Source organism: Manis pentadactyla, chromosome 10 (assembly GCF_030020395.1).
Source record: "Manis pentadactyla isolate mManPen7 chromosome 10, mManPen7.hap1, whole genome shotgun sequence".
Taxonomy (NCBI): Eukaryota; Metazoa; Chordata; class Mammalia; order Pholidota; family Manidae; genus Manis; species Manis pentadactyla.
Genome location: NC_080028.1, coordinates 69,654,566 through 69,680,806, shown reverse-complemented (window position 1 = coordinate 69,680,806; position 26,241 = coordinate 69,654,566). Strand labels below are relative to the sequence as shown.

The 26,241-nt window shown below is 43.3% G+C and overlaps 1 protein-coding gene across 3 annotated transcripts in view; it reads right to left on the bottom strand.

Annotated features, from left to right (window-relative positions):
* Positions 1 to 25,427, bottom strand: part of CPPED1 (calcineurin like phosphoesterase domain containing 1) — a 119,839-nt gene extending 94,412 nt beyond the window's left edge. The window contains exons 1-2 of one of the 3 annotated variants that reach the window (XM_036917853.2): positions 25,225 to 25,427; positions 4,853 to 5,071 (exon numbers count right to left, since the gene is read on the bottom strand). In XM_036917853.2, coding sequence (XP_036773748.2) covers positions 4,853 to 5,071; positions 25,225 to 25,294 — 289 coding nt within the window. In that variant the 5' untranslated portion in view covers positions 25,295 to 25,427. The other 2 variants (XM_036917854.2, XM_057486914.1) reach the window with 2 other exon arrangements.
* Between the last annotated feature and the right edge of the window lie 814 nt (positions 25,428 to 26,241).

The following is a 26,241-nucleotide window of genomic DNA, read 5'->3' as shown; positions in this document are numbered from 1 at the left end:
ATCAATAGGCATTCAGAGGTGGAAAGAAGTATGACTTTAGTGCATTTGCTTCATTCCTCAGAGGTAGAGAGAAGTTTATCTCCATATCAGTGTGTAATTACCTGGGTAACTGAGGGCTTATCTGTACCTGAGAAGTGAGGGGGGAGGGCCGGTTTTGCTTCTGCTGGAGCAGGAAAGAGAAGGGCCTGAACTGCAGTTTGTAAGCAATAAACGGATTTTAAACTTTATTTCTCCCTTTGACTGATTTCGATTTTAGAGGTATTTTGCCCCAGGATTTCCTCTCCTTGGACTTACACCCTGCATAGCAGCAGTTACTCTGCTTTACTCAAACTAGAAAGCAAAACAAAGTGTATAAACTTAAAGCATTTCCCTTGAAAGCTCAGCATGGTAAAACTAAAGTGATGATAGTTCTCTTGCTAAACACCATTATCTTTAGCAGTGGAAGGGAATTTTCATCACTTATGTACACACAAAAATTATACATAACACAGAAAAGGAAAAATGGAGGGCCCTGTACATTTTAATCTAATAAGTGCTCCTCAGACTTGATTGTCCATAAGATTCACTGGGGTATCTTATTAAAATGCCGATTCTTTCTCATTAGGTGGGGCAGAAACTCTACATTTCAGATAAGCTCCTGGTTGCTGCTCTGGGGATCACTCTGAGTAGGGAGGCTGTACTGGGAAGTGCATGAGGTTTAGAAACAGACAGACTTGAGTTAGATACTGAGTCCACCACTTACAAGCTGAGTGACCCTGGGAAAGGCACTTCACTGCTCTGAGCCAGTTTCCACCATCAGTTAAAATGGAAATAACAGGGATACCTCCATTTTAGGACTATAATGAGTAGGTGAGCTAGCAGCACAGGGCCTGGCAGGTAACACCCTGAATTCTATCCTATGCATCTGCGGTAGGCTGAATAGTGGCCCCACAAATATGTCCACATTCTAGTTCCTGGAAACTGTGATTATGTTACCTTATATGGCAAAAGGGGAATTTGCAGATATGATAAAGTTAAAGATTTTGAGATGGAGCGATATCCTGGGTTATCTGAATGGGCCATTTTAACCATGAGGGTGTTTAGAGCCAGAGTGTATGAGTGATAGACTATGATTTTAATCAAAGGTCAGACAGGAGGGAAGATCCCATGTTGCTGGTTCTGAAGACAGAGGAAGGGGCCACTATGGTGAGATGTAGGCAGAAGAAGAGCAACCATGCAGACCCATTTTAGACTTCTGACCTCCAGAACTGTAAGAGAACAAATTTGTGGTGTTTTAAGCCACAAAGTTTGCAGTAATTTGTTACAGCAGCCATAGGAAACTGATATACCATCTGTCGGAATAATGCTAATGCAGGCTTGCCTCACTTTACATGATAGAAGATTACCTGAGGCTGAAGCATCAACTGAAACAAAATCATTTAACAGTTGCCCAAGTGGAGATATTTAATACAGGTAGAACCCTTCAAGGAGACTCACAGGAAGGGAAGAATTCATCTCCCATTATTTGTTTTGTTTGGCTATAGCAATTTTTAATAACCAAGGCTGTACACATGTCTTAATAACAAACCGTTCTAAAGGCTGAAAGGAATTTCTTGCACTCTAACTGTATCACCACATTCCAAACTATCAACTTCTCACATAATTGTTGAAATCTAACAAGGTTCCTGGGGACAGGATCAGTGAAATCTAACAAGGCTCTGGAGGACAGGATCACTGAAGACTGAAGAAAGTAACTCTGAACATAAGATGAAGGATTGAAAATTAATGGCTTCTATATTTGTACAAGTCTTCATTTGCTATTTATAATGTGGTTTACCCCATAGCGAAGTTTTATAAAATAAGAAAATACCAAGATAACCAAAAAGATGTCTGCAGAATGAAGACTTGTGTTTCAAAACTAAACGTACTTTGTCCTGCATTTCTTAGGCTTATTCCCGCAGGCCTTGCACCAATGGCACCGCGCCTCTTACCATCTTTAGTTTTGTACTTCCCTGACCAGACACTAAGCTCCATGGAAGGGCTGGTCTCTCATTTCCAACTATCATATCAACAATACCTAGCACTGTATCTGGCACTTCATCTGCATACAATAAATATTTGTAGATGAACAAATATTATGATAGGTATTTATAATGGAAAAATGTATTATGACTTTCATTAGAAAAAGTGTTACTCATAAAATTCTTATTCTCCAGAACTCAAAACTACTTAGTCCAAGATACTATTTATGGTAGAATTAAAAGAGTGCTTTCTGATTTTATTTACCTATTAAAACGGGCATTTGATAATTAACAATGTGCTAAGCAGTCAAAGCAAATAATTACTTTTCTAGTGTCTGCCCCTGCATATGAGCTAAATGAAGGAGAAGCCACTAATTGCATATTAAAAAATGGTAACTAGTTTAGAGCATTCTGTTTAATCTCAGAGCACAATATTCAAAACAGTTACAGTTCTTTCACTGGCTTAGTTACAACACCACAAAATAGTCCAAACCTTCAGAACAGATATGAATTCTGTTCAGGTCTCACTGAATATAAAATATGTATTCAAAAGTTTGCCAATTCATATTTACAAGGTCTTCTGACCAACTGGTAGGATTACCTGTAAAAAGCATATCTTTTAATTTACTTGTGTTCAGTATATTTTATTTTAGAAGCAATGCAATTACATGGAAAGTTTTTATTTTATATCTTATTTTGAAATATGACTGCAAATATTACCAATTCAGAACAAGCCAGTAAACATCTACAAGAACATGTTATATAATTCTAGTGAGTCCCTTAAGATTCTGTTTACAAAGAAACCACAGGATGGAAAAATGGTAAATTTGGAATCTGATTTTCAGGTGTCCAATCAAAGCAGACATTTGCTTACTGTGTGGTCCAGAGTAAGAGATCCAGCAAGTGCTATAGCGCATATTGGGCCAAATGATTTCAAAGAAACTGGCTAATGCAAATCAGACCATTTGGAAGTAGCACTTATCTGTTTTGCCAACTAATATATTACCTTGGTTTACAGTGTAAACCAAGAGTCCAAGTCCTGCCATCATTTCTAACTCCTTTAGTAAGGGGGGTACTCCTTGGTCACTTTAGCACTGTGTAATCTCAGCACCGGGGAACCCTCGACCGAGCAACACCAAGAGTGGCTAAGTTTACAAGGAGCTAAGATTTTACCTCTTAACAAAACAAAACTTGGCATCATTCTGTGAAAGCGTTTCTATACTGAGCTATGGAGATTCACCACGTGCACAGAGGACAGAGTCATCTGCCCATATCGTATAGTCCAGGCTGTTAGGGTTTGAAGTTTTTACTGCATTGATGGGCTCTGGATTCAGAAATCAAGGCCCTAGGAAGGTAAGGGATCTGTCCAAGTTTACCCAGTCCATCAGTGCAGATGTACAGCTGGCACCTTGACTGCCTGGGCCCTAGTACAAGTCCTTATCCACTGCCCTTTTCCTTCTTTCCCACTTCCTTTGTAGAGACCCAACAGAAGAACAAGTTGTTTCTCCAGGGATGACATCACTGGGTTTTACCCAGTGGGAGTCACTGACGTGGGCAGGTCCTGACTCATGACTTTGTATAAACTATGAATGAACAGAGAATGAGGGAAGGTCTGAGGATTCCCCCTGCTGATTATACTCCCTGACTTTGGGTGCAGCAATTCTGGGCAGTCCTTTTTCCATTCTCACATCTTCATTTTGGGATTGCTCTGCAGACACAGGCTGCCAGACAAGTGAGCTTGATGGGGACAAATTAACGCACTTTGACTTACTGCAGAGTGTCTCAGCTTCTAAAGGCATCATAGCAGGACTCAAGAGCCTTGGTTTACAGGGTAACAGCCCCAAATGAACAAACATACCAACTGTACTGTTTTCTGCAACAGTCTCCAGGTCATCACTGGGCCACAGGCAGAGACCACTGTCTCCCTAAGGGCAGTCATGGGAGCCTGCTCTATCTCCCTGATGTGCAAGGGCAACTTAAACTTGCATTTACTTTATGCTTTATTCTTGCCTGGAAGAGAAGGATATCAGAGTAGGAAAAAAAAAATGGAGGCGAGTTCTAGAAGACACCTGTTATTTTTTGCATTTCCAGTATCTCACTTTTCTTTAAGAGAACCGTGCTGTTTGTTAGACCATATGGCTGCAGTGGAGATAATCCCACACACTGGCTTCAGGGGGCTATGTGAGCCAGATGAGTTTCAGCCTGGGACTTTGAACCACTAAGAAGGCATTTTTTCTGTGGCTTCTGTAGGCAGTACTACAGAGAGCCTGCATGGGAATGAAGTCAGCCCAGAGGAAAGCAAGGCTGAGCAATGGCAGGACCAAGTCCTGATAACGGCCTCTGAGCCCTGGGATCCAGCCACACCTGAGGTCCACATTACCCCTGGACCTCACAGTCCCCTAAGGCACAACACACCTTTTCAAAAACTTAATCCAGTTTAAGCCAGATTTCTGTCACTTGCAACTGAAAAAGTGCTGACAAATACAGGAGAAATGAAAGTGTAAGAAGAGGGGGAATCAGAGGAGAGATGACATTCATGGATATGGTCTGTGGGAGCAGTCCAAGTTTGTCCCTGGAAATGAAGAAAGGTGACACATGGAAATGTTTCATTTTTCATATTAAGCACAGATCATCAGAATAGTAGCTTTACCTAATTACCATGATTAACCTTGCCAAATTCTAAATATAAAGGAGTGTGCATTTTCTGAGGTTCACTGATACTCCAGCAGTCATGAAGAGAAGAAATGAGCCATTGCTGAATAAAGATGTCTTTTAAGAGAAATCATTTTTTCTGCCCAAATGTGGTCCTGAGTGGGTGGAAGAGAAAGTCATAGTGGCAGCCTAAGCCTTACCTGGCATGGCATGGATGAGGTCCCCACACAGAACAAAGAATCTGGGTTTGGGGTTCAGCTTGTTGACGGCCTGAACAGCTTGCTCAGTCAGACGGATCTCCTGCTCCCACTCATCACCACCGCTGTCACAGTCCCCGGTGGACCAGGCCTTCATCAATCCAAACTGTGGGTCTGCACCTTGGATGAAGTAGAACGGGCCTTGCCATTCCCTTTCCTTTTCTTTAAGAAAAAAAAAAAGGAGAGAAAAGAAATATTGTAAAATCTGTCAGGGAAAGCATCCAGGTTACCATGTGAGTGGATACAATATTTTTCTTAAATTAAGTAGGTCATTTTAATAAGCTGCTGTTCAAACATACCATTTTCCTGTCATAGTCTAGAGGATTTTGATTTATACTAATTATGCCTGGGACCTGGTGTTTCCCAAAGGCCAGGAAAAACCACGTGGGCCACCACAGCCAGGCACGTGTTTGTTTAAAACCCAGCTGGCCAAAATGGAGGGCAGAGGCACAACAGCACGCTATATAGAGGATATTAATGTTCAATAATAGTTTTTTAATTGGAATCAAAAACACCAGAAATAGAAAGCTGCCAGAAGTATTATATTTAAATTACTAGGTGAAGTGCTTTCAAATCCTTTATGCCAGGCTTAATGGCACAATTTGCACTGTTTTGGGGGATGCGGCAGAATTTTAATTATAAAACTTGGAGCTGGGACGCTCCGGCTATCTGGTGGGAAATGCAGTGCCAGACATGAAATCTTGAAATGAGTTAGTCAACATGAAAAAAAAAAAAGAATCGATGCTAACATTTTAAAAGCACCACGATGTGGACAGTAAGTGAGGTGTGTGGCTGGTGCAGGGCAGGAAGGAGTTCTTGGAAAGGGTGCTAGGTCACCTGCACCAAAATTATCAGGCTTGCCCTTCCTAGGGGTTCTGCTGGCCCTAAACTTTGAGAACCACACACATAAGCGTCTTTACCTTTACCAGCCAAAACTACTGCATCCAGCCCCTGCTTCTGCAGAGCTGGAATGGCCATTCGTTTCAAACATTTTTGTTTTTTGGCCACAGAATCCCATCTTCAAACAAACCGTTTCATGTCAGACCAATGTTGAAAACAGAGAGAGCCTCCTGTGCCTGAAAGGGAATCTGGGGACAGAGCAGTCTTAGGACCCCTGGTCTACAGGCCCTATGTTTGTCTGTTGAGAAAACTGAAGCCCAGAGACACGTATGACTTGTCTAAAGGCCCACTAGCAGTCAGTGGCAGGGACAAAACTACCCTGCAATCTTGAGACTTTCTTTTTAACAAATTAATCTGTTCTGCATGTTACCTAAGTACGTGGTATTTCCTTTGGAAGATATTATAATGTCCAAATAGCTCCTCGGAATCACTTCCCATCTGTATGCTCATTTGTTTACTAGGACAGTATTTACTATGGGCCTGCCGTTTGACAGGCCCCACTCAGGTGATGATTTGTGGGTGGACAGAGACAGATGAGGCCCCTGCTCTCCTGGGTTCCATTCTCACAGGGAAATGGACAGCAAACGGGAAGCAGCAGAGGATGGAGCCAGAGAGTGGCATGGCTGTGACAGGAGAAAGAGTGAAGCCTCAGCTGAGCTCAGCTGGAGGCACAGGGGAGGCCTCTCTCTGAGGGTGATCGTTTAAGCTGATGTAGTGGGCAAGGAGCCAGTCGTGACCTTTTCAACTTCCATGGCCCCACCCACCCACCATACCTACCTTACTGTCACCTTAGAGTGGACTTCTGGCTTTAGGCCCCCTTCCTTCTTAATTCCTTTTCTTCAGAACTTAGAAAACAAGCATGCAAACAAAACACCTATACACACTTTACAGAATCCATCAGTTCTTGACGTACAGTTCAGAATGTCACATGCTCAAACCAACCTGAACTCAATCTGAATGAGGACTGCATGAAATCCTGCTGTGTGCATCTCACTGCTAAAGAGAGCAATCTAGTATTACAGTGGATTCAACTCATATTTATTGAGTCCTTAGTATGTGAGGCAAAAAGACTGAGATGGTCCCAAAGACCCCTGTGTCATGACCTTCACATCCTGTGCAATCTCTCCCCTTGAGTGTAGGCTGTGCCTAGTGACTTTCCTTCTAATAAGCAGAATAGAGTGAGGGGACATCCCTGCAGGGATTAGGCATGACCAAGATATGGAAACAACCTAACTATCCCTTGGATGAATGGATAAAGAAAATGTGGTATATACACACAGTATGATTCAGCCTTAAAAAAGAAAGAAATCTTATCATTTGGGGCAATATGGATGGGCCTAGGGGACATCATGCTAAGTGAAATAAGCCAGACACAGAAAGCTAAATACTATCTCATCTCATTTACATGTGGATTCTACAATAGTCTGACTCACAGAAGCAGAGAGTAGAATGGTAGTTGCCAGGGGTTGGGGGGCTTGAGGAAATGAGAAGGTGATGGTCCAAGAATAGTTTCAATTATGCAAGATAAAAAAGTTCTGGACATCCACTATACAGCATAATGTCAATAGCTAACAATTATTGTATGTTAAGTTTTGCTAAGAAAGTAGATCTTATGTTAAGTATTCTTACCACACTCACAAATGACAGTAATCATATAGTAATAAAGGGGATGGGAGGAAACTTTGGGAGGAGATGGCTATGTTTATGACCTTGATGGTAGACATGGTAGTGAGTGTATACTTATTCCTAAACTCATCAAATAGTACACATTAAATAGGTATAGCTTTTTACATGTCAATCATACCTTAACAAAGCAGCTTAAAGAGAGAGAGATTAGGCTATAAAAAAGACCATGACCTTCACCTTTCTTGCTCTCTTTCACTCTCTCTTCTGGAGCCCTCACTCTGGAGGAAAAAGGCTGCTTTGTTGTGACCAGCTCTACAGAGGCCAACACAGCAAGGAACTGAGGCAACAGGCTGTGAAGAACCGATGCCCTCCGTGCAACAACCCAAAAGGAACATAATCCTGCCAACTGCATGAGCGAACTTGGAAGAGGACCCTCCCTAGTCGAGCCTTCAGATGAGACCATAGCCCCAGCTGACACAGTGACTGAAGCCTACAAGAGACCCTGCAGCAGAAGGACCCAGCTAAACTGCACTCAGAATCCTGACAAACTGAGATTACATGTTTGTTGTTTCAAGCAGCCAAGTTTCAGGGTAATTTGTTACAAAGTAATAGGTACTCAAGGATTAAGGCATTAAAGATAAAAAGGAAGGAGTCAGCAAGACTTTTAAGGCTCAAGATCGGTGTCATGAAGAAAACTGAGATTCCAATTAGTGTTTTGAAGTTGTTGGCATCATTTACTTATTTTACTGGCATAATAACCTTTTTACACTGATGAATGCCTTTAGCTATGTTCCTGCATTTGAAGCAGTTTGCATCTGAGGATAAATCAATCAGAACCAGATCACAGAGGTGATCACTATTCAAAGGTTGGAGCATAAATCAGTTTCTACAACAAACAGTATTTATAAACACTTTATATAGTAAACATTTTAACAAATATAGGTTCCTATAACAGTCATAGTGTTGAAAAGTCAATAGTCCTTGGAGGTATTCTAATAAATCTTTCATTATTTCTTGTTCACCTAGTAAAATCTTAGACAGAATCTCAATTTGATGATGACAAGGCACAAAATAAATAGATTTGACCTAAAAAGAACAACAGCTCACATATCAACATTCCAGTGACCTTCTCTATGTAATAAAGATAACTTCTTGACTCAGGGCTCCATAGTCTCAAAAGTACCTCGATCCTCTTAAGGATCCCGAAGCTTGGGGCCTTTGGTCTCATCTCAATGTTAATCAGGGATGAATCAATGATATTTGAGGCTTTAACACAATTCTAGAGGGAGAAATCATTTTTAAATTTATACCTCCCCGATCCCTTCCTCAAAAGTCCAGATTTTTACATTATGAAAGTGAATTCTTAACATCTCCATTAAACTATTTCACCAAAACCCAGAGTTACACCCCAAGACAGGGCATGGGTATTTGTGGATAAAATGAGAGTTCCTGTGGCCAGGATTCTCACCTGGCCCTGGCTGACTAGCTCACTGCACACCTGTGGGAAATACATGGCTGTTGACTCTATAAAAAGAGCTCTGCCCAGTGCTCCGGGCGGGACAAGATGGCAGGGCCGCAAGGCTGCAGGAGAGCAGAGCAGAGGCTGGAGTGGTGGCAGCGCTGAGGACAGAGGCCCAGAGGATGGCTGTGCAGGAAGACTGGGCAGAGAGGCCTGGAGGACAACTCTGTGGGATGGCTGTGCAGAGAAGCCCAGAGGACAGCTATGTGGACAGAGGGGCTCAGAGGCAGAGACTGGCCTGCTGCATGCAGACTCGCTCTGAGTGAATGGGATTTTAGTGACTGACCTGCCACCTGGAAATAAAGTTGGGTATAACCCTTTCACCCCAAGAACGTTTTGCTGTCGATTCCTTTGGACACACTGAATCTATAGCGAACTTGCCTGGGGCTGAAACCCATTGGCAAGACAGTATTAGTTAGCTGACTTCTACAAGCACCAGGGAGAGCCTGTGATGCCCTCCCTTCCAGGGCAGGGCAAGCGTCTGCGCCTAGCTTCTCTCTTCAGGCTCCCTAGAAGTATTGTTCTGGCAGTTTGAGGCATGGAAGTTCAGATACACTGAGGTCCATTCCTAAAGCACCTTGCAACACAATCAGAGGTCTTTTCATTAATGAAAAAAGACAGGGATCCAGTGGGGTTTTTTGCTTTTAATTTCTCCGGTCAAGGAACTTAAATACATGACTGCCTTATTAAATGGTAAATGCCTGACAACTGAACAACGAAGCAGAATTGCCTGGAGATGGAGGCTGCAAGGGGAGAGAGCGCTGGTGACAGGAGAGCAACGATGAGCAGGCTGCCCCTGGGCACTGCAGGCATGGCTGGATCCACACCTCAGTCCTCAATTCGTGTCTTATGGACCAGCATTGTCATCACCCAGGAGTCTATTGGGAAGGCAGACTGTCAAGACCACCCCAGCCCTACTAAGTCAGAATCTGCATTTTAAAAAATCCCCAGGTGATCTGTATGCAAATCCAAGTCTGAGAAGCACTGACTGTGACTAATCAAGAAACTGCTTAAACATGTTTGATAAGAAACAGATGCAAAGTGATTTTTGTTTCCCTAAATTGAAATGACTTAGAAGATTTGTTATTGTTGGTGCTAGCTTTTTGTTTTCATTTTGCATATTTTCCCATTCATTCTTAGGTCCCTGTCCGTGTACCTCAAGCATTTGGTCCTAAGCATTTCTTTGTCTTATCCATTACTATCTAATCGTCAACCTTTAAATTGTCTTTCAAAACCAAATCAAGATTCTTGGTAAGAATGTTTAAGAATTTCAAGATGTGAGGTAGTAACTTGATCAGGAAATTCATTACTAATCAGTGAATTCTAACACTTTAGATTTTACATGACTTCATGGTACACAATGAAAGCACCTATTAGCAAGTATGTTTATGTACAGCACACACAAATGTGTTTTCCAAAGAACAGAGGTCTGTATTTTTCTTTCAAAATTGATTTAAAAAAAAATTAGGGACCCTAACTGGTGATTATGATAAGGCCAGTGTCAAATTCTGAGATAAACTAAGAATTTGTTTGTCTTGCCAGTGGGTTTCAGCCCCAGGCAAGTTCACTATGGATTCAGTGTGACCAAAGAAAATGACAGCAAAACATTCTTGGGGTGAAAGGGTTATACCCAACTTTATTTCCAGGTGGCAGGTCAGTCACTAAAATCCCATTCACTCAGAGCATGTTTGCCTGCAGCAAGCCGGTCTCTGCCTCTGGGCCCCTCTTTCCGCACAGTCGTCCTCTGGGCCTCTGTCCTTGACGCTGCCACCACTCCAGCCTCTGCTCTGCTCTGCTCTCCTGCAGCCTTGCAGCCCTGCCACTGTTTCATACGCAGAACACTGAGCGGAGCTCTTTATTTATAGAGTCAACGGTCATGTATTGCCCACAGGTGTGCAGTGAGCTAGTCAACCAGGGCCAGGTGAGAATCCTGGCCACAGGAACTCTCATTTTATCCACATTGTTGAATTAATAAATAAAGTAAGCTGAATAAATTAAGACCTCATTTCTGACCCTGTGGTACAAAACAAGACTATAATCTTTTGAAACATTTGACACAAATCTCTAGATAATGCCTGTACGATGCTTAATGTTAATATATCATAAGGCATAAATTAATTTAATTAAAACACCTAAATCTATGAATAAGAATGTCCACAGTGAATTAGCAATCCATTGCTATGTAACAAGTTACCACAAATATAGTGGCTTGAACTGTTATTTCAGTTTCTGTGGGTCAGGCTTAGCTGGGCCCTCTGCTCAGGGTCTCTCACAAGCTGTAATCAAAGTATTGGCCAGCACTGAGGTCTCATCTGAAGACTCACTTGGAAGGTCTGCATCCAAGCTCATTTACAGGGTTCCTGACAAGATCCCTAATGGGCCATGGGACTGAGGGCACCAGTTCCCTGCTAACTGTGGACAGAAGCACCCTCAGTGGGCCTCTCCAGCATGGCAGCTCATAACATGGAAACTTGCTTCATCAAAGCCAGCTTGGGAAACGGTCTGCTAGCAAATAGAAGTTACAGTCTTATGTAACATGATGATGGAAGTGATATCCCATCACTTTTTTGTTATTACAGTCAAGGTGCTAGGCCAACCCACACTCAAGAGCAGGGCCATGAAATGAGGAGGCAGGGTTCACTGGGCCCATCTGAGCATGTCTGCCACAGATGGTAATATAAAACAAGGCCTAGCCTCACATACTTAACTAATCTCAGGTGACCACAAATTCACACTGGACCCTCCTGGACTGAACTGAGTGAGCCTATTTACTATTATGTGTGCTAGGGAAGCTGCATACCTACCTTATAGAAGCTAACTTTTTCCAACTAAAGAACTGGAAATTTTCAGGGCACCCATCTCATTTAATCAACGGGGGAATCCTGAGGCCTGGCTAGGGATCTTAGTCATGGTTCAAGTTCAAGGTCACACAGTTCATGAGTGTGGATAAAATGAGAGTTCCTGTGGCCAGGATTCTCACCTGGCCCTGGTTGACTAGCTCACTGCACACCTGTGGGCAATACATGGCTGTTGACTCTATAAAAAGAGCTCCGCCCAGTGCTCTGTCCCAGAGATGTGGAGGCAAAAGTGGAGATGAACTTACGGCATGCAGACTTGCCAGAGGCAGACATGATTCTAGCGCTCAACCTGCCATCGTGAGACTACAGCTTGGTATCATACCTGTCTTGCTAATGGGTTTGAGCCCCAGGCAAGTTCACTATGGATTCAGTGTGACCAAAGAAATTGACAGCAAAATGTTCTTTGGGGTGAAAGGGTTTATTACCTGCCTTGTTCTCCTGGTGGTAGGTCGAGCACTAGCGTCTCTGCCTCCACCCAGAGCACTGCGCAGAGCTCTCTATATAGTGCAATAATAGCTTATTGCCTGTGTGGAAGCAGTAGCCTACCAACAGGCCAGTTACATCATCAGGTGGTTTAAGTTCAGTGAGGGTCCTGGCCATAGGAACCCCAACTTCCCCACAATACCTTTTACCCCACAACATTCCATTGTTGTTATTTGGTCTCACCAAATCCAGAGTGAATTTTCCTGGGGCTGGGAACCCCCTCTGGCCCAGAGTTACAAGGCACCTTTCAAAATTGAGGAATAAAAAGACAGATTTTGGGTGATATTAAACTATAAACAGGAAAGGCCTGCAAGGTTTTTTTAAGCATTATTCGGTACAAAGCAATTGCATACAGAGAAGAATCTTAAAAACCTTTAAAAACTGACACAATGCCTCACCATTAATCCTTCCTATGAGACTGCCAATATCCTGCCAGAAAGAGAGATGTTCATATTACAACTGCTCTTTACAGTTTGCACTTTTAATATCATGAACTAAATGTATTCTTGGATTTGCCTCTGCCAATATATTTCCTCTCACTCATTTTTATTATACTTTGGGGGCATATATGTCAATTGTTAGTGAAAGCTGACTTTCTAATGTATATGAAGAATTAAAAATTTAATTGATCCTTTCACTACTGCCAGTTAATCAATGACTATAATAAATGCACTCCCAAAAACAAATGAACCACTGTTTTCATCACCTAACTACAAAAAGGCTGATGGGAGTCAGTGATTGCACAAATTAATGCCTAATGATGTGCTTGGTAAACCTATTTGTACACAACCTAAAGTAATACAAGGTGGAATACAAAGATAAATAACTTGCTTAATTTAACTTTTATAAAGAAAAGTGTAATTTCCTAAATCCAGTTTTCTTTTTGGATGACAGTTAAAATTGTAAGATATTGGTTAAGAAATCTGATGAGCAAGCAGACTGATTAACAAGGCTCCTGTCATTACAACACCTCATTACTACCTTGTAAGAATATTTAAGAATTCAGTGTTTGGGCTCCTGTTAACTTATCTGCCTCAAAATAATACATGAATTAGGGCTATAGAGGCCACATTTCTCATTTGACTAGGAATCCACAGAACTAACAAATGAGTAGAAAGTAGTAAGTTCATTTTTCTGGATACGTCCAAGCTCCCAGCTTATCCTGCCAGCAATTTACAATGCAGCCACGAACACATTCATCACCTTTCCTGCAAGAGTGGCTCCTTCTCCTGATGGCCCTGAGTTCACCACCACAGTCCCCAATCCACCAGTCTATAGGTGGTAGGATCATGTGTCACTGTGTCCATTTAGCCAGCCAGGGGGATGCACTCCACAGCTCCGCATCCCTTCAGGGGCCCTCCTTTCCCCTCCACAGGACCATCTTGGAGCAGGTCTTCATCTTCCCCGTGCAGCTTCAGGGTCAGCTCCACGCCAGGTGCTCAGTTCTGTTGACCCCAGGCAACCTCTGTCACTGTGACTCTTCCTAAAACCTGCACCCTGATCACCAAACTCCCTTGCTAAAGGGCCACTACCCCGTAATTTCCACGAGCAAAGGCCCACACTTGCTGTCCCTTTCCCATATATTGTCAGTATGTGTCATTGTGTCTTTGGCATGTAAGAGGCATTCAATAAACATCTGGTGAAGGGATAAATAAAGACGTTAATGGATCCTCACTCACTCTGGTACTTGGCGATAAAACGTAGCCCAAAACTTTTCCACTGTACTGATTACTGTTCCCATTAGACGGTGGCTCTAAACCAGGGGCAATTTTGATCCCCAGGAGACATTTGATATATGGAGTCATTTCTGGATGTCACACTGGGAGGGAGATGGTGCTTCTAGCATCTAGTGGATAGATGCCAGGGATGGTGCTAAATATCCCATACTACACCGGGCAGCCCCACAACAAGAAAGTCCAGCCCATAATGTCAGTACTGAGGTTGAAGAATGCTACACAAGACATACCACCAGATCCCTCCAAATGGACTCTGCTCCTCAAACATACCCCATGCTTTCCCCCACTTCCTCCAGAGGGTGCTCTCCATTCTACCAACTCCTCCTGTCGAGATTCCACCTATCCTTCCCAGGCCACAGCTCCAGCCCACTCCACCACAAAGCCTGTCTCCCTCCCAATCTGCGTCCTTCCCTGCCTCTTTCAGCAAGTTTGTTCTGAGTACCCACTACATGACAGGTGCTATGCTAGACAACTGCACATTCAACAGTGAGCAAAGACACAGGTCCCTTTCCTTAAACCCTATGGAATAGTGGGGAGATGCACAACGAACAGATCTACAACTAAGTTAATGACACATGTGCCCCTTACTGCCACAGGAGTCATCAGATGCTCAGGGACAGAGGGACAGAGCCACTGGGGGTGGGAGAGCTCTGGTTGCATAGCACAGTGAGACAACATGGAAGCTGAGATCTGAAGGATGAGAAAGATCCAGGCATAGGGACACACCCCAGGCAGAGGGCACAGCAAGTGCCCAGACCCTGACACCAGGAGCAAATGTGAATATAAGGCAGGGGACAGATCACACCAGGACATGTGGGCTTGGGAAAGGGCTTAAATCCCCTGGACTACTTTGGGCATCCATCTCCAGAAGGCCTAACCTGCTCCTATTGTAGCCCAGACTCTCAGGTTTGAGTGCCAGGCTCAAATCCTATTTCCACCCTTTACCAACTATGTGACATGACACAAGTCCCTTAAACTCTCTGGGCCTCACTTTCCTTACCCGTAAAGAAAGAATAACACAACAACCTCAAAAGGGTTGTTGTGAAATTACTGAGTTAATACATGTGAAGCATTTGGCCATGGCCCAGGGTAAGCAGCAAGTGGGAGCTTCTATTACTAAACTGCTATTCATGGCCACCCCTTCATTTGCATCAGCAGAGACAGAGGTACCAAAATCTTACCCATTTCTTTGTTCCCATGGCGCATAGTGGGCCTCAGGAAATATCTGATGTATGTTTGAACAGTGAGAGAGGTAGGTTTGGAACACAGGCACGCACACATATATTTACATGCTTTAGGCTTAACATCTTTTCCTTCACACAGTGTAGATATTGCTTTGGTTATAAAGCAGCAAAGATGGGTAGTTTTACAGCCACCTAGAGGCTTTCTGGCTAAAGAGTAAATGCCAATGAAATGCAATTTTTGCAGTTTCTCACAGCAGCATTCTGCACAGTGAATCACAATCTAAATGTCTTCAGCAATATCCCTTATCTTCTCTGGAGACTAATCTTATTTTAGTAGTTTAAAAGAAAAAAAAATCACAACAGTAGCAATCTTCACTACTTTGGGACTCTTTCTAGTTTAACAATCCAAATGTCCCAACTGTAAAACCGCCAGAACTTAATGCAGCATTTAATAGTGTCTTTCATTAGTGGCTGCCTAGAGCAGGGGCTGGGGGTTGGGGGAATTGGGGGTGACAGCTAATGGGTATGGGGTTTCTTTTTGGGTTGGTGAATGTTCTACATTGACTGTTGTGATGTCTGCAAACAGACTAAATGTCCTGAATAGTACACTTTAAAAGGGCAAATTGTAAGGTACGTGAAGCTGTTAAAAAGAGTGTCCTTTAGGACTTTTACCTCCCCTAAAATAATTAACAATAGTGACAGCAATATCCTCGGAGTCTCCAAATTACTTTTCCTAAGTACCAAGGTGAATTTACCCAACCTCTCTTTTCTTGGCCTACATGCCTCCAAAAGGTAGTTCCTGAAATACACTAAAGCTTCTGAGTCCTATCATGGCTGCAACACTTGCCATTAGGGGATGAAGGGCCTGCCAAAATCTTTATCTGCAACCCTTCAGAGAAGTAAGAAGGCAGTAACCTTTCAGAAGTAAGAAGAAGTAAGAAGTAAGAACCTTTCAGAGAAGTAGGCCAGGACCACTTGGCCAGGTGGCTCTCAGTACCACTGCCGATGCTGTTCTAGAAAACAGAGGAAAGGGAAAAGGACATTTTCCAAACCTACCTCTCTCACTGTTCAAAGCAGAACTCCATTTGGCGTTTACCTGTTTTGGGTGGATGTTTGCTGTGACTCTTCTCTACCACTCCCCATGTTCCCCTGCCAGGGTAGCAGGCAGCTGACGCTTTGGGGAGATTTGGCAGAAGCCACTCTTTCTGGGCGGAAGCAGCTCTGCAGGCACGAGGCTGGGCAAAGAGGCCCTGGATGCAAAGAAGGCAGTCCTTCCTCGGGGCAGCTACAGCTCCGGAGGGCACACCTGCCTGTTAACAGGAACCTCCTCAAGCAGACAGACGCCTTTGAGCAAGGCACAGACCGGTGGGCCACCTGGGGTCCTATTGATTGGTTCAATATTTGGTTTCTGTTTCGCCTCATCCAGAGAATATACGGTGTGTGTAAGCAGTGGGTTAGGTGGATATACACATGTGACTCAGGGAATAGTACATTATTCAGGTTCATTCACTTACAGAATGGCCACTGAGTGTCCACTATTGCCAGACACTGTTCTAGGTCTGAGCTCCCCGCTCTCTAGGAATTTATAGTCTAGACGCAGGAAAAGACACCACAGTCACAGGAATAAATGCACAACCATAGGCTGCAGTAAGCACCGTAAATGAAAGGAACGAGTGTAGGTGAAAGCCAGGGACCCAGTTTAGAAGGGGAGAACCTGCACAGACTCATTCAAAACCATGATGTGAAGAATGAGAAGCAGAGAGAGAAAAAGACAGGGACAGAGCAAGACCATGGCAAGGCCCATTTTCCTTTTAAGAGGTGGCTCTGAATACTGTACAGGGAATGGACTCGAGGGGCAGGAGTGGACCCAGAAAGCTGCTGGACTTGTCCAGGTGAGAGATGATGGGGGTGGCCGGGGTCACACTAGGGCAGTTGGGAAGGAGAGCTCTGGAGGTTGAATGGAGGGGACTATAGCCAGTGTGGATGTGGAGAGGAGGGGAGAAGCAGAGGTCAGGAATGACTCCTTGGCTTCTTGTTGAACAGGTGAGGAAGACTGGGGAAGGAGCAGACTGGGGAGCAGATAAGAGTTCCGTCCTATTCTAGTATGTTCTGGTGGTGCAAATGGCTGGAAGCCAGAAGAGCTACGTCCTCTTCCTGGAGTTCCCACTGCCTAGTGTGAGACCTGAAACCACCAGGTCTCAATGCCTTCACGTAGATGGAGTCAGTGCATCCATCACCACGGATGTACCATAAGACAATTCTAGCCAACACGACCTTCGTTTTACCAACGTGGACCTGCAGAGTTAGCATGGCTAGGGTTTTTTTTCTTTTAAATAAAGCTACTCAGGGACTTTGGAGCTTCTTTTACTCTAAAACTGTTTCCTGATTGTCTGACTACATATCAGACTTGGTTCTAAGAGTGGCTGACAGCGGTTCTGAGACTCCTGGAGTCTCCAGCTGCCCAGGCCCCAACTTCTCACTCCTGTCTCACTGGAGGGTTTGGCAAAGTTCAAAATCATATGCTTCACAAACATAAAAAATTGCCAGTTAGTCTTCCCTAGAAGAAGACACTCTCTTAACAGACCTCCAGATTTACCAACCCTCTCCATGCCCTCTGTTCAGGTACTACCACCCAGGACAAGCTGATGGCCCTCCTCTGCGCTAACACTGCTGCCCTGCCCCTCAAGAAGCCCGCTCACCATGTGTCCACTGGGAGTTGTCACAAATCTGTTTATGCTAGCACTTATTTTTAAATCACTTCATTTAATTAAACATGTAAAACAGAGAAATATGAATGTAAAAAGGGTGGCTTTTAAGAAAATGAAGACAGATGCTTTGGGAAGATGCAATAAGAGCAAGCTGGTGAAAATAAAGTACTATCGAATTAAGTGCTGGGGAGTCAAGTGTAAAAGATTTAAAGAAAAAGAAAATACAAGCCTCAGAGAAGTCTTTACTCAGTGTGCTTTCCAAGTGATTTTATAACTGACTACTCCCCTGGAAAAAAACCCAAACTGGAAAAGATCCATGATGGGTGTTGTTTGTGCACAAAAGGCTACACAGCAGGCCCACCTGTAAACTCGTGTTCCAGGAAAAGCCCTAAACTTACTCAACATATTACTAAGTGAATGTACACTGATGGTTTACATTAAAATGAGATGTTATAGGAATGTGAAATTTTTTTTAATGATTCCCCTCTTTATTTTTTTCCATTCATTGACCAACTACCAGATTCTACTGTAGTAAAAAGAAGAAAATTTCTAATAATTACACCCTTACCCTACACCATACATAAAAATTAACTCAACATGGACCAAGATCTAAATCTAAAAGCTTAAACCATAATACTTTTAACAGAAAACATATCCAAGATTTTGGGTGAGGCAAAGATTTCTTACATAGGACATAAAAAGCATAAATAATAAAAGTGGATAATTTGGACTTAAGTCAAAATTAAAAACTTTGGTGCTGCATATAATATTATCAAAAAAGTGAAAGGACAATTCACCAAATGGAAGAAAATATTTACAAATCATGTATTTGCTACAGGACTTGTATCCAGAATATATAAAGAACTCTTACAATTCAATAATAAAAACACAAATAACACAATTAAAAACTGGGTAAAGGATTTCACAGCCATTTCTTCAAAGATATACAAATGGCCAGTAAGTACATGAAAAGATGTTCAGCATTATTAGCTGTTAGGAAAATGTAAATCAAAACCACAGTGAGATACCACTTTGTACCCATTTGGTTGGTTATAATAAAAAAGACAATGACAAGTGTTGAGGAGGATATGGAGGAATTTGAACCCATGTATATTGCTGGTGAGCATATAAAATGTTGCAGGTGCTTTGGAAAACAGTCTGGCAATTCCTCAAAATGTTAAACATAGTAACTTATATAACCCAGCAATTCCAATCCTAGACATCTACTCAAGATAAATGAAATAGATGCCCATACAAAGACATGTACGTGGAGGTTCACAGCAGCTTCATGCATAATAGCCAGTGTCCAAATGAGGGAATGTATGTCAATGTCCAAATGTTCACCAGTGGGTGAATGAATAAACAAAAAATGTGGTTACCCACACAAAAGAATACCAGTCAATAAAAAAGAACCAAGTGCTGACACATGTTACAACATGGGTGAATCTTGAAAAGTTGACGTTAAAGGAAAGAAACTAATCACATTTTAACACTCCATTTTAAAATGGAGTCTATCTCTTTAAAATGGAGTCCCTCTTGTTCTTATCATACTGTTATATCTTGGCATTTTTCATCACAGGCAGGAATCATAAAGACCACAGATTATATGGTTCTGAGGTGGGGCAGGGACATGGGACTAGCATCACGATGAACTTTTCCTGCCTATGATGGAGGCAGGAGTCTTTCCTGCCTAAAATGGAGTCTTTTCCTGCCTATGATGAAAAATGCCAAGATATAACAGTTAAAAGACTCCATTTTAAGAGATTCCATTTTAAAAACAAGGGAGTTAGGAGGTAAGATTCCTAATATATTTTATGGTAATCAGCCAATAACTGACCGTATCTTAAGGCAGAGCAAGCAGTCCTAAATTACATGTCTCCACTGCTTGAGGGTAACCACTATCTTGGAGAAGAACAGGGTCAAGAAATTCCTTGCGTTAAGTTTATTTTACAGAACATCTGGAGGACAGAGTATGGATGGTGACTTAATGTCTCTCACCGGTGATACACATCATGAGACCACAAGTTAATCCAATGCCCAAAAACCCCATCACTACCACCCTTTGCTCCATTCTTGAAATCCTTGAAAGACGCAATCCTAAGCCTCTAAATGTGCCTCCTGAGGTTGCCCACACTCCCCTTTCTTCGAGCGTGTACTTTTTGCCTTAAAAACCTCTCTGTTCAACTTATTGCATTTGTCTCTGTGCTCTTCCGGTGCTAAGCATCCTTGTTACTTTGCTATTTCATTCAATTTCCTAGACTTAAGCATAAGTCTTCTCTTTCTCTGTTCTACTTCAGACAAGCAGGGAAGGGCTACTGAGATCTCTGACTTGGGCTTGCAAGTTCCCATCACCTGGATGACCCAGATAGGACTGCAGTTTTACAATCATGCTCTTTAGGGGCCTGCCTGAAAATCTCCTTTCTTTGTCTTTGGGAAATTCTCAGAATATAATCTCACTCCACCCAGTGCTCTGTGTGTGGCTCCCCCAAATCCCGGGGTAGTAAGGACTTAGTTCCCACACTGGGCAGATTCAAGTAGACACTGGATGCCAGGTGACCCTGGCTTCAGGAGTTGGCAAGGGATTTTCCCTATGCCAAGAGGAGTTCAATGAACTTTTTTCTCCCTCTGTTCTTTCTTGCTCTCTGCTGTATGCAAAGCAGGTACATTCCCTGCTATTCTTGCTTTAATGAATTCCCTCCTTGCCTACACTGGTCGGACCTGCTAGAGAAGTCTTTCTGTTCAGAGTCAAGAACCCTCCCCTGCCCAGGTTGAGGGTTCACCTAGTATCTGAGAAAGACCTCCCCAGATGCTGCTGTCCAACATTTCCACTTATACAAAATGTCCAAAACAGCAAAGCTATGGGGGTGAATTAGCAGTTGCCTGTGCTAGGAGTGGAAACAGGAAGAGATTACAGGTGGAGCAAGTTCCTTTTTTTTGGGAGATTGAGAAGTTCTAAAATTGTGTTACTGCACCACTTTGTAAATTTATTGAAAACCACTGAATTGTAAACTTAAAATGAGTGAATGTTAGGGTATCTCAAAAAAGTTATTAAAAAATAGAAAAGCAAAAAAAAAAGGCATTCAAAAATAAAAATTCACTTGTCTCTTGGAAATGTTTTATAATGGGAAAGTCTTACATACTAATTTTGACTGATGATAATGAGGAAGGGATAAATAATCAAAATTCCCATTTTAGTCATAGGAGCCCTTCTCATATGAGAGATAACTGGTTTGGCCTAAATGCATGGCATAATTAAAAGCATTTATTTCATTTTCTCCACTGAGCTATGGAAATCTTTTAAACCATAATATTTTCAACCCTGTTCAGACTTGGATAAACATTTTGTAGGTCTACTGTTTCTAGAAAAGTTCTTAGGTGAGAACTGGAAGAGGTGGAGTAAGTTATTTTTTATAAATACTCCATGTATTCTCTGCCACATGAGAAGGTTTCCAGAAGGGACCAAGAAATATTCAGGATTAGTGAATATAAATTGGCTATATATCCTCTGAAACAGCTGCAGATGTTTTCAATGACTAGGGAAATAATCTCTTTCAGAAAACCACCCAAGAGCCCTGTTCTACAAGGGGATAAATATTCCAGTGGTAAAATGAACTGGAAAAACAGATTAGGGCCGGAAAACAATTAAATATAGGTAATTTTAAAAACATATTAAATTTTGACATCTCTCCCTTTGAGAATTTTTTCAAAATAGATGTTGCAAACTTCATGGAAAGACAATTATTTGCTAGAAGAAAGTAGTCTTAATTAGGATATGTGTCAAGAAAATATAATTATCAATTTGCCTAATTAAAATGAACATTTGAACATGCCTGATGAATGTGAGTCTTCTCAGGTGAGACATGTACAATTTGCTTTTCATAAACATCTGTCTACAGAGCCTAGCAGATTATGTTAACAAGGAATAGATGACTGAAGCCAAGCTTCACATACAACACTACTGGATGAAGTATATGGGAATTCTGGTACTCATATCAATCATCAGGAGGCAAATGGTCTTAAAGCGCTTGCCAGACTGAATGTTTATGTCCACCCGCCACCCCGCCCAACAAATTCTTATGCTGAAACCTAGATCAGATCATGAGGGCTTTGTAATGGGATTGCCATTATAAAAGAAACCCCAGAGCTCACTATACCCTTCCACCATGTGAGGACACAGTGAGAATGAACCAGAGGGAAGGTTCTCTCCAGACATCAAATCTGCAGGTGCCTTCATCCTGGACTTCCAGTTTCCCAAAGTGTGAGAAATAAACAGAAGCCACTCAGTCTGTGGTGCTTTGTTCCAACAGCCCGAGCGGACCAGGCCAGCACTCTTGTTTACTTGCCAGGCTTCACTTGAGAAACAAGCTGTTTAACCAGCTAAATCTGGATGGGGCTCTAGTAGCAAGTAGAGGGTTGTCAGGGTTGTGACTTTGGGCACTGTTGCTTGAGCTAAACATACATCTTTGACAGGCAGCGTGTATTTTGGCAGGAGATGGGAAAAGCCAGTCCGTCCTTTTCCCTTCCGAGCCTGTCCTGAAGCCAGCTCTACTAGCTTACCTTCCCAGAGCCTGGACTGACACTGTACCTCTAAAAGCATTTCTCAAGCACTAGCAATGCTGGAAGGAAATTAGGATCCTAGGAAAAGTTAGTGAGAGCAAAGGAGGCAGACTGCAGGTGGACTAGGGATTGGGTACCTAGTGAAGCAAACCCAGAAGACTAGGGATCTAAAGCTCAACCCTCCGAAGCTGGGCCCCAAGAAGCCCTATGGTTAGTGGCCCATTCTGAACATGCCTACTGGGGCTGTTCGGCCCACAAAGACCAAATGCAGGCCCCACTGCTGTATCTGGCAAGCTCTGAGAGAAATCCAGTCATCTTCCTTCTTCCTATCTCAGCAGGGTAAGAATCTATCACCTTATCTTCTAAATCTCTTCCCAACCACCCCATTCCTGACCAGGTGAATGACTCTTGTTCTCAGGTCCCACTGGCAGCCCTGTGGCAGCTTCAATGGGTTAGAAAGCTTTGATACCTCAGCACCCCATAATATCCATCTGAAGCCTCCCACTGCAGGGACCTACAGAGTCCACCAGCTGCCAAGAATTGTTTTTCTGCCATATCTCTGTGCCTAGACTATGAGCCTCTGAGGGTGAGTGGCTTGCTTTCCTCCCTTTTCTACTTTCCACAACATACTGAAGAATGCAATAGGAACATAATAAATACTTCTTGAACTGACAAGAAGAGAGAGCGCAGAGTAACAGGGAATTTGCATACACCGCTGGTAGAAGGACTTTGCAAGTCCTTCTCTGCGAGCACTTTGCAAGGTGATTGGACAAGATCTAGTAAAGCTGGGGATTATACTCGACAGCCCTGAACTTCACTTCTGAGGTGAAGAATGCCCTGGAGAAATTTCCCCTAGTCCAGCAGACTTGTGCAGGAATGTTCCTAAGAACACTGTTAACGTGTGAAAAACACAAACAACTAAGTGGATCCCTAATATAGTATCTATATTAGGATCCCAGCAGGAAATAGCTGGCATAGTCAAATTAGGATAATTAAGGATAATTAGGATAACTAAAAGGGATTACTTGGGAGGAGTTAAGTGTAGAAAAACAACAAAGGGTAGTTTAGTAGCCCAAAGACAGAAAAGCAGAACTGCTGCCACTCTTACCTCTGAAAGGAGGGGGGAAGTGAGTTGTTGCCCAGACCCAAAAAGAGTCCCAGCAGAAAGGCAATCATGAAAGTAGTGATCCTCAGAGGAAACATGCAGTCAATTTAAGGCAACCCTGGCTTCTGCTTCCCCTCCCTCTAGGGAAAGGGGCCCACTGACCAAGTCCACAGAGATGAATGCCCTGGAGCATGGTGGGGAAGGGAGACAAGTACATTTGGAGAGGCAAAGGGAAGATACTCAGCATATCCAGCAACAGAATGTATAAAGTATATATGCATACAGTGGAATACTGCCCAGAAGGAAAATGAACTAGAGCTACTTATATCAACATGGATAAAAATTGGTTCAATATGGCTCAACCACCTCATGTGGGCAAAAAAAGCATATTAAAATATTTAGTGAATGGACACTACAGCAGATTGTACTTTTTCCAAAACCTACCACAGCTATGTTTCTGACCCCATGGGCTCTTCCAGAACCTTGCCACTACCCACCAAGAGTTGCAAAGAAAGAAAAGAACAAGGTCTTAGGAAAGAGAATTACAGGAGAAATGTACTTTAGGTAAGGCAGCCAGGGAAAGTGTGTGTGAGGAAGTGACTGAACTTTAAATAAGATGTGAAGACTGTGACGGAACCAAGCCTACCAGACCAGCTATTAGTTATGGAAGCATAGAAGGGCAAGGGCCAAGGCCCTGCACAAAGGCCTTGACCTTTCAAATGCAGTTCAAGAACACCAGTGGAGGTAGGAAAACTGGGCAAAGGAAAGGATGGCAAAAATGAAGCAAGCCAGATCATGCATGTGGGATGACTCTGGGGTTACAAAACTGGGAAGCGCATGGGAGGGAATTTGATCCCAGGCAGCCAAAGGCCACAGAGAGGACCAAGGAACCAGAAACAAACTTCCCTTTGACTTAAAGCTCCAGGGCTCACGTTCACTTGGCACATCACCAGTGTCCCACACTGGGTTATAGAAATACTTCCAATCTGTTAACGCTTCCCAGTGAGGTAACTATTAATAAACCCATTTTTACAGAGAAGCAGATTATCTAAATCTAAAGCCCAAGCATTTAACTCCAACACGACTCTGGGCTCCCTTCCCTCTTTAGCGTTCTGATGGGCCCTGTTAACATATTGGTGCTTGATTGATAGTAACCGTCATTACGGGGTACAAAAGACACCCCATATGGGTGAACAACCGTAATAAAAAGAACCGAATCTTAACACACACCAATCGCTTATCCAGCCACAGATAAGATCACTATTAGTCCAGTATTACAGGTGAAGAAACAGGTCAAGACTTGCAGAGCAACGTGTCCAAGGCTAGGTTTGGAAACCAAGTCTAACTACTATTAACCACGCTACTATTAACCATGTTTTGCCTCCTTACGCTATCTTCTCTTCCCTCAGGGAAATTAGGACAAAGCCAGCGAGGCTACAGCGCCCGAGGTTCACCTCTCAACAGCGCCCCTGGAAGCCCGAAACGCGGTTCGTACCGTCGCTATTGCAATCCCCAGACCCCAGGTGCAGCCTCCGATGGGATCCGGCTGGAGTAACGTGCACTCCGACCGAAGGTTCCCCCAACAGAACGTTCCGCAGCCCTGAGGTCCTCCCCTCCCCGGGAGTTCGGCCGGCAGTACCTGAGGCAAAGGCGTCCAGGGTCCTGCCTCGGGCTCTGCGGAAAACATCCCCCGCCTCCGCAGCCGACATGGCGAGTGAGTTTCTGGCCTTGCCTGAGTACACTTTGTGGGAGGGAACAGCTGGCTTCCACACCACCCAACCGCTGGGCCGAGTCGGCCCGTCTCGGGGCGGTGCCCTCGGCTCTGGGCGCGCGGGGCTTGGCCGCTCGGGGCGCAGCTAGTGCTGCCTGGGCGGGGCGGACACGTGAGCCCCTCTGGGATCGACTGGGGGGCCTGGCGATTGGAATCCCCCTGACTGGAGCACACGTGCGCCCAGAGGGTGCTTTGGGGCTCAGGCTAGGGGCCCCTTCCTTTTCTTAACGTGGCGTCGCCAGGTTTAACAAATAAAAATACAGGATGTCCTTTTAAATTGGAGTAATTGTTCAATATAAGTATATCCCATACTATATTTGGGAGATAATTAAACACTTTTTTTTTCGTTTATTTGAAATTCCAGTTTAACTGGGCTCCTGTATTTTATCTGGCACCCTAACCTTCAGGTCAAAAGGGACAGCCCTCCGGATCTCCAGCTGGGATCTGTGACACCTAATCAGGACGTATCTTAAGCTTCCGGTCATCACCATATTCCGTGGTTATCATCTCTCAATTCCAAAAAGCACTTAGCGTGTGGCTCACTTAATCTACACAACAGCCTAGGAGATGGTCCTGCCATTAGCCACATTTGTCAGTTGGGAAACTGATGCTCAGGTGAAGCGGCCTGCACAAGGTGACACATATCTGGAAAACTAGTGACACTGCCACAGGCCCCAACTAAGGTATGTCCAGCAAAAAAGCACCACTGCACTGAACTACTAAGCCAGCATTTTGTCAAGCTTGTTAAAATTAGAAATTCCAGAGTAGGCCTCCTGAATCCAAACCTCCAGGAGAAAAGGCTGTTTTTAACTTCCCAAGGAATTCTTATGATCTGACAAGTTTGGGAAATTATCTTAACTAGCTGTCTACATCTGAAGCTCTGTT